The following is a 9,251-nucleotide window of genomic DNA, read 5'->3' as shown; positions in this document are numbered from 1 at the left end:
CAAGTTCTAACCTAACTTGACATTGGCTATGCTAATACCTAACTATTCACTCTTAGTACTAACCCAACTAAGAAAGGTATACCTTACAGGTACAAGATACAAGACATAGACATGCCTAAAGAAATCAGAAAATAACTCTAGACTTTTCTCTCAAGTGTATCACTCAGCCTTTTTTTCACTCATAACTTTTACTTGAGCTTTCTCACTTATGCCTTTTTTCACAAGAAATTACAGAAAGATAAACATAGAAAAGTACATCACAATCTGTAAAACATGAAGGAGATTGACTTCATCAACAGCTTCTTTGCTATGTGCAAAACCAGATTTGCAAACCTCAGATACAGTTCTTCAGTATTGGCCGAATGCTTCTTTGAAAGAGAGCATTATCCAAGTAGAGAAACTTCTTTGCAGAACACAACTCACCAAAATCTGGTTTTCTCTCCTCAGTTCTGAATGAGCAGAAAGTCTTCTTTTATCTCCTTGCATGTGGCTAGGTTCTTCTTCTTAGGTCAACTCCTTGAGTTTTGAACTTCACCAACCCACTGTCTCACTTTTTCTCATTTTTTCTCAGAGTAGAACCTTTGCTTCTGACTTCTCCATCTTGATCGAAAGCCATAAAACAGCAACCACAAAAGTCTTCCAATGATAAACCAAATATGAACCCTTAAAACCAACTTGGTCCCCAAGACATGTTTGAAACCGTGAATTTACAACAGAGAAGAACATAAATCCTCTTTTCCATATAACCCGAAATGAAGTGGAGAGAGTTGAAGATGAAGAGAAGAAAGTGTGTTGCATGTAAAAAGAAATGTGTTACCTTTAACCTAAACTTGATTTGGTTTGAAATGGTTGTTAGACTTCTGAGTTTCAAGTTTGGACTTTTTCTTTCTTACTTCTTTGATGATCACCTTAGGGAAGAAGCTTTCTCTTTCTCTTTCTCACTTTTCTGAGTTTTGTGATTTGACATGGTCAGAAAAAAAAGGAACGTTGAGTTGGTGAAAGTAATTGAGAGGAAATTTTCTTGCTGAATATCAACTCGGGCTTGGATCGGGTTGTAATTTATTTGGCCCATTTGATTCCTCAGCTTTGTTTCCTTTTGGGCTTTGTTTATGTCATTAACCCATCAGCCTTGTTTTATTTTCTATTCCATTTGGGCTATAATTCAAATTTTGGCCTGCAACAATAAATAATTAGTAATATGCAATTACAATTAATCAACACTAATTATTTATTTTATCCAAAAATAATGTTTGTCATCACTAATTAATTTAGTTAATTTCTTAACTCAACAGACTCAATTAAAAGGAAAAAAAGTACAAAAACCTAATTAAAAATTTTGCAAAAGTATAGGGAGCAATAGAATAATTCAACCTAAAAATTATTGTCATATTATATATATTTCGCCCCACTATCAAAATTTTCTGGATCCATCACTATCTGAAGTCATTAATGTTCTTTTCAAAATTAATTTCAGTTTTTTTCAAATCAAATCCCTAACATCTCTCAATTACATTATTACCCATTAAAATATAATTTCTCTGCAAAAAATTATGGAAGCTAAATTAAAAAATTTTAACCACTTCTAATATACAACTCATATTTTACATATAAACTATTAAAAAATAAAAATAAATATAAAATATAAATTAAAAAATAAATTTTTAAAAATAATTATTAACTCGCCAAATTAAAATCAATAAATAAACATACATATAAATATTAAATAAAATATTAAAATAATTAAAATAATGACCTATTAGTACACATATGAGATAATTTGAAAATTACAATAAGACGAATAGTTTAAAATTTGGTAATATTAATTATAAATTTAATTAATTATAGACATCATAGGTATGAAATTATGAATATTATGAGTACAAAATTATAGATGTTATTAATATAAAATTATGGATGTTATATGTATGAATTTATTGATGTTATTATGAGTAAATTTATCAATTAAATTTGACATTTTTTCAAATTCAAGTATGATATAATTCAAAAACATACGTGTTAATTTGATAGTTACTTATGCAATAACTAAAAAATAATATGTCTATGGATGTAATATCTAATAAACATGAATTTAATTTTTAGATGTTAGTTGTATTTAATTATGGATGTTATGTATATGAACTTAGTTATTGCAATATAATTATAAATGCACATTTAAGCGCACACACACAAAAATTAAATCAGTTTATTATCATATCTCATTCAAGCTAGTATAATTTTTTATATTCTCGAAAATTAATTGACGGACAATAATCTCATCGGATGAGTCAGTCTATCTGTTAATCAAATTATTCTTCAACTTCTTCTGACATAAATAATGTGTTAATGTCGAATTCAAATGTCATATTATTTATAATAATAAAGACGATCTCTTATAAATTTTTTTGACTTATTCCAATTACACTTGTTTTCAATTACACTTGTAATTGAATTAAAGTTATGATTTTTGGCCTTTGAAGGAGCATATGCCTTCAAGATTCTTCTAACAAATGATAACCCTGTTACACGTACAATACTTTTACATTTGCTATCTCCATTGAATGATAATACATGAATTAACCGAAACAAAAATCAATTATAATTAAATCATTTAAGGCATATTATTATTATTATCGTTTTTTATTATTATTAGTTTTTATTATACTTTTAAATATAAAATTTAAATTATAAAAAAAAATTACGTATTGATTATAAAAATGTCTAATAATTAAAGATATGATATTATAATTAATATTATTAATAAGTGAAACTGATAAAAATATGATAAATAAATTAATAGAAGAGTGACATAAAAAATTAAATTGTTATTAAATTATATATAAATAAAGTAAATTATAAAAAATTTTATCAGATTGGATGTGTGATGTGAGTTTTACAATTACAATTAGAGTTATATGAGTGTATATTAAAATCAGTTATTAAAGTCAGTCACAGTATAAAATATATGTTGAAATATAAATATATATTAAAAATAAATTAAACCACACATGTATTTATACATAAATATATTGGTGATTGATTTTAGTAGTTAATTTTGATATACAAATAACATTTTTGTTAAAACTAATAATATATTTAACTAACTTAAATTGATTGAGCGATTAGCTCACTTATCTGTTTAAGTAAGTATTGAAAATTCGAATATTATCTGCTGCATATAATAATTCATTAATTAATAACAAATTTTTAAATGAAATTCAAATTCACAATAAAATAATTTTTAACCTATAGAATTAAAAATACCGTCGATAACTAAAAAAAACCTAATAATGCGTTTAGCAGTGGAAATGTACAATTTGGACTATAATTCCTAGACGAAGTCACAAAGTGGCAATAACTATTTTTATTGTTCTTGTACGGTTGGTTTAATAATGAGTAGTATTAGGTTAATATAATTATTAATTAGTACTATTTAAGTATTAATAATGAAATAATTGAAAAGTGGGACACGCAATTAACGTAAGTTCCTTCACTTTCTGGGTTAGTGATGATTTAATGGCTTGTCATGAATTGACTTTAACTTGAATCAACTGTGCCAATATGCAACTTTTGGGATATGGATTTAAATTTGTTACTATTAGTCAACACTTATTAATTAACCAGGTCAATTATTAAATAATTAATCATTTTTGTTAACGAGTATTTTAAGAATTTTTTAATCCTGATGAAATTATGTTTTAACATTTATTTTTTTAAGATTTAGAATTTAGAATTTAATTAAAATTTAAAATTTAAGACAAAAATATAATTTAAAAAAACTAATTGATATTAACTGAAAAAATTATTCCTTTAATTAGAGTCATTATTATTATGTATAAAGAAAAAATTTCTAGAATAAAATACTAATAAATTAATAAAATATATATAATTATTTATGAATTTTTATCTAACATTTTAAATTTTTAGAAGAATATGAAAAGACAGATTATGACAAAACTCTTGAAATGCAATTTATTATTATATTATTAAAACAATTAAAAAAACAATATCTTAACTTCTTACTATGTCGACTTTCAATTTATGTTCTTTTTGTTCATAAAAAATATTTGTATCAAAATCATTTATAAAAATATATAAGGGTAACCGGCAAGATTCATCAGCTATAGTAAACAGCATAATCTTAAGTGAAAATAGATTCTTTGTTTAAAAGTGGCTAAATAATTTCATTATAAGTGAAAAAAGATTTTCTATCTATCATAGCTGTTTGTTATATGCTTCTTCTTGTTTATTGACAGCATGAAAAAGTTTTACACTAGGTAATAATTGAATTTAAACTCTTTATCTAACAGTTATTTCAAATTTTCAATGATGATTAAACAATAGTTTAATTAATCAATACATTTGATTTAGAAATGATGAAATCTTATCGTGAATAATTTTTTTTTTATCATAGCATATTAACATGTGATAAATTTGTGATTATATTTATATTGGTGTACCAAAAGCACCCTACAATCTCACCAACCTACATTTTGTTGTAGAGCCAAATGTGACACATTATCTCTCTTATAAAAACCTTCATAACAGAACATTATATTTGACCAGTAGATCACATTTATATTAATTTCATTATTTATTAAATAAGTATAGTAATAATAAATGTAAGATTAGAAAGAGAATAAATATTATGTTCTGTTGAAAATTTGTCTTCAATTTAATTTTTAGGAATAATATTTTTTATTTTCTAAAGAATGTTGCATTCTTTATTTAACACAGAACACATTAGTATTCGTGGTTTAATTTTTTTTATTTGCACCATGGTATCCATCGAACCGAAAGCTTAATGATTAATTTTTTGGGTACTGCAGAAGTAAAGTGGACAATTCTCTTAAATAAATTTGCTCCATTCCTACTTTTAGTGAGTATCAAATCTTAGAGAGATAATTAAAAGACACAATCCTCGTCTATATGTACCAACTTGTGTTGGTTCGTGGTTCAAAATTAAACACTTAATTTGATATAAGAAAGATTAGTTTGCTCTATAAGCAAAAGTTTAATTTTTTTTATCTAAATAGTGTGAAATATTTTATAGAATTATTAATTATATCTATTTTTTTAGATAATTATTTTTACATTTTAAATATATTTATATGAATTTAATTTTAATGCACTATAAGTATAAAATAATTTTATATTATATTTCAATCATATAACAATATATAAATAAAAATATAACTATTTTTCATACCAAATATGTAAATAGTCATTTAAAAAATGAATGTAATTAGACGATTATGTAAAATATTTTAGGATTTAGCGAATGGTGATAAATACTATTTATTTTTTGGTTGTCTACAATATTTTCAATCCGACAGGTTAAAGACTAATTTATCGTCGATTTGAACTTCATTTAAGGGTCTATCCAACACTTATTTAAGCGGATAAATAAACTAACTATTCGTCCAACTTAAATTAGTTATAAACTTTATTTATATTTATTTACTTTTGATATAAGTGGGGTGGGCCAAGCCCATAGATATGGCCCACAAAATCATTCACACATGATTTGAAAATTGTTCGAAAAGAGACGCAAATCCAAGAAGAAGCCCATCATCACCCCTTCGCAATCATACACAGAGCCACTCTCACAAAACGTGTCTCAGTCATATATTTTCTTATTCCATATATTACCCTTTTCATCTTATTAATTAAAATAAAAAAGTTATTATTTAGTGATTTCATATTTGATATGATGATAATAAAGCAGTGAATGATGACTCCCTCTTCTTCCTGCTTCCTTGTCCTCTCTTCTTCTTGTTCTTCATGTTATGCAACCCTTTGAAGCCGGCATCTACTAAAACCCATTTCCCAAACACTTCAAAATATCTCTTCCTTTTCTCTCTTTTACTCATTGGATCATCACTTCTTCTTCAATTCGCCTTCAAAATACAGAAAAGAGGTCCCTTTTTTTGTGTTTTGAGATTTTGATCCATCTGAAGGGGACCTTAAAATCTTGGATCTTTCCGATTGCTATCATTTCAAAGTTTCAATCTTTTCAGATTTTGGCGTGCTGGGTCGATCCGATTTCGGTCTAAAACTGCTGAATTTGATCTGAAATTCGGAGGTTTTTGTTTGGTCTTCTTTGGATTATTATTATTTTCTTTAAATCTCTGCTTTGAAATGGTCTATTTCCATAACTCAATCTCTCTCTGCAACTCCACCATGGCGAATTCGATTTGCTCCTCGGATTCTGGCTCAAAATCGAGGCCAAACAACAGCAGCAACCACCTTAATCGGAATCGGAGGGTTCCAATTTCATCATCATCATCATCGGCCAATTCGCTTCAGATTCCACCTTGTGACCGATCTCGATTGGCCATAGTTGATGTTGTGATCTTCATCGCGGTTATCAGTGCAATCTTGTACTTGTTCTTCCCTTACATAGAGCTTGTGATTATAACCTCCATAAGGGTTTCAAAAGTGGTATTTTGTGTGATGAAAGAGGAGTTTTCGGTGGCGCCTTCGATCTATATCGCAATAGTGATGAGTATTGTGTGTGCTGCATTGGCAACTTGGGGTGTTGTGGCTTGCACTAGCAGGAAGTGTGGAAACCCCAATTGCAAGGGTTTGAGGAAGGCTGCAGAGTTTGATATTCAGTTGGAGACTGAAGATTGTGTCAAGAATTCGGGTTCTGTGAGCAAGGATGGTGGTGGAGGAGGTGGCGCCGGTGCTGCCGGCATTAAGAAGGGTCTATTCGAGCTTCCTCGTGATCATCATAGGGAGCTGGAAGCTGAGCTTAAGAAGATGGCACCAATCAATGGAAGGGCTGTACTTGTTCTCCGGGCTAGGTGCGGCTGCTCGGTTGGTAGGTTGGAGGTTCCCGGGCCGAAGAAGCATCCGCGGAAGATCAAGAAGTAGTAAAGAAGGATTGATTTAATTATAGGGCTGAAGGGATTTAAAATTTGAGAATGAATACTGAAAATTTGTAGTAGTGGTACTTTTTATGGATGAGGAGACATTATTTTCTATATGATCATTCTAAGTAGGAACTCTTTTTAGGGATGGACATGTCTTTAAATAAGCTCCCCTTTTGGCAATAAGTTGTAAGGAATTATGGGTTATACACAGTGGGATATACCTGGGAATATAAGAAACTATTTATTTTATTTTTATACCTCTCTAATAGTTTTATGAACTGTTATGTGGTTCATCTAGCTTAATTCTTTTGTTTGATTTTGGTTATTGTTATGTGCTGTTTTTGCAATGATTGCACAGGATTTTGAGTTATGAAGGGCATTGCTCAATGCTTAAGTACAGAACTGTCTTTTTTATACAGGTAATCCATCCATAAACTCTGGTTTTCTGTTTGAATTGTTTCATTTCATAATTGGATCTCTCATATGGAGGTTTAGAGAAGGTTTAGTGTGATAGCTTTGGGGGGTAATTTATGTTCATGTCTCGTTGTCTCTTTTTGCAGTTTGCTGTTTCTTACAACCTTGCCCATTTTATTGGACTAATATTTGGATTGTTACTTTTTAGAGTCATGATGTTCTTAATATACCCCGATTTTTTTTTCCCAATAATTTTTTAAAACGGATAAAATGATATATCTTGATGAATTGTTTTTGACTTTTTGCATAAATATAACAAAACTGTTTTGTTGTCCTGCAACATGGTCATTACCTCTGTTTCTCCCTATGAGATACACTTTGCTTACATTTCTGTCTAGTCACAAAGAGCTTCCTTAAACTCACAGGATTTGAATTTTCGTATGCTTGATTGTGATATGTTGTTTAGTATCTACAAGGTACTAGCTAATAACTTTTCATGTTTTTGGTGGAAGAGCATTTACTTGCACTCATGAGTGTTTACAAGTGAGGTCATTGTACAAGTGAATCTCTTCCTCATCCATTTTTAGTGGATAAATAGATTGGACATTTTTTTGTTGGATCGGAATTTGTGTTTGTATTTGATGATAATCTGAATACTTGATTGTTTCATTCTCAATTTAGATTATCTATAATCTCCTCAATTTTAGGAATAAGCATATTGCAAAGCAACCCATCTTGTGTCAGTTACAATCAATATATATAGGTTTGATGAATAATAGTCTTAGTTTCTGAATTTAAGATACTCCATGAAATTTCTTCTGTTTCATCCTCTTGGTTCTTAGTTGCACTCTATAGATATCCTGGGGCATTTTTGCAAATAATTTATCATTTTTTAAGTGGATGAGTGATATTAACATATTGTGAATTTTGATTTTAGAGGTAAAGGGTAAGAGAAAGGTTTAAAGTATAAATTGGACTTAGCATCACACTCCTTCCCATTTTCTCCAAAACCTGAACTTGCAAGAGCTAGCACTTATGGGATTAGGTATATGTTAAAGGTTGTTTGGGAGTTCTCAAATTTTAGACAGAAAAATCTCCTTTTCACTATCCATTAGAATATAAAATGAGAACTTAGAATCAAGCATTAATCAGCTAGATCATTTTGTGTTTAGATTGCATCCCTATCATAGAAGATTCATGTCACTGAGTGCATTACATTCAAGAGCATATTCACAGTTCTGCTTGTTTTAGCTGTCAAATTTTTAGTAATCATGTTATTTATTATGTATGTTTTTGGAGAACTTATTGCATACAAATGGAGCACCAGAGTGGATTGGATAGAAGTCTAATTCAATTATGTTTCACAAGCACTATGGTAGTGTTTGCAAGCAAATTTTTTTAGGATATAATTACATGGACAGTAAAATGCTAAATATGAGTCCTAAGTGTGGTAGATAGTAATTTTAACATTAGAAAACGGGACTGTTCGGGAAAAAAAAATTATTAGACAACAAAAGTTGTGGACAAGTCTTTTTGGATATGAAAGTGAAAACAGATGTGGAGATTTTAAATGTTTATAAGATGTAGCTCTAAGGTAGCGTTTGGAATGGGATACTGGGACTGGAATTGAAATTTTGGAGACGGAAACAGAAACTTTATTAATATTTATTTCCTAAAATGTCGTCATTAAAAGTTTCATATCCCAAGTCTATCCCTTACCATCCCTCACTGCCAACACTTCTTCACACCTTTGCCAACCCTAAACTCGCCACCACACCTTTGTCATCATCAATCCACCACCACTAACAGCAATAATACCAAGAACAGTAACAATCTCGTAAACATATTTTAAAATCAGATTCAATAATCTCATAAACAAAAAGATTTTAAAATCAGAAAAGAAAAGAGAACATAAGACAAAATTGAAGCGGTAGGAGAGAGAAAGGAAGCAGGAGGAGATGA

General features: G+C 29.1%; 1 protein-coding gene across 1 annotated transcript; it reads left to right on the top strand.

Annotated features, from left to right (window-relative positions):
- The first annotated feature begins 5,692 nt into the window (after window positions 1-5,692).
- Window positions 5,693-7,130, top strand: LOC107471229 (uncharacterized protein At5g19025). The gene has a single exon (XM_016090682.3). The coding sequence runs from the start codon at window positions 6,139-6,141 to the stop codon at window positions 6,874-6,876; it is 738 nt and encodes a 245-aa protein (XP_015946168.1). The 5' UTR covers window positions 5,693-6,138; the 3' UTR covers window positions 6,877-7,130.
- Window positions 7,131-9,251: the final 2,121 nt, after the last annotated feature.

This window comes from Arachis duranensis, chromosome 10, assembly GCF_000817695.3.
Source record: "Arachis duranensis cultivar V14167 chromosome 10, aradu.V14167.gnm2.J7QH, whole genome shotgun sequence".
Taxonomy (NCBI): domain Eukaryota; kingdom Viridiplantae; phylum Streptophyta; class Magnoliopsida; order Fabales; family Fabaceae; genus Arachis; species Arachis duranensis.
Note: the sequence above shows the minus strand (reverse complement) of the source record. Positions and strands in the feature narration are given on the sequence as shown.

Coding starts and splice junctions, on each gene's coding strand:
- LOC107471229 (XM_016090682.3), top strand. CDS start 6,139: ATGGTCTATTTCCATAACTCAATCTCTCTCTGCAACTCCACCATGGCG.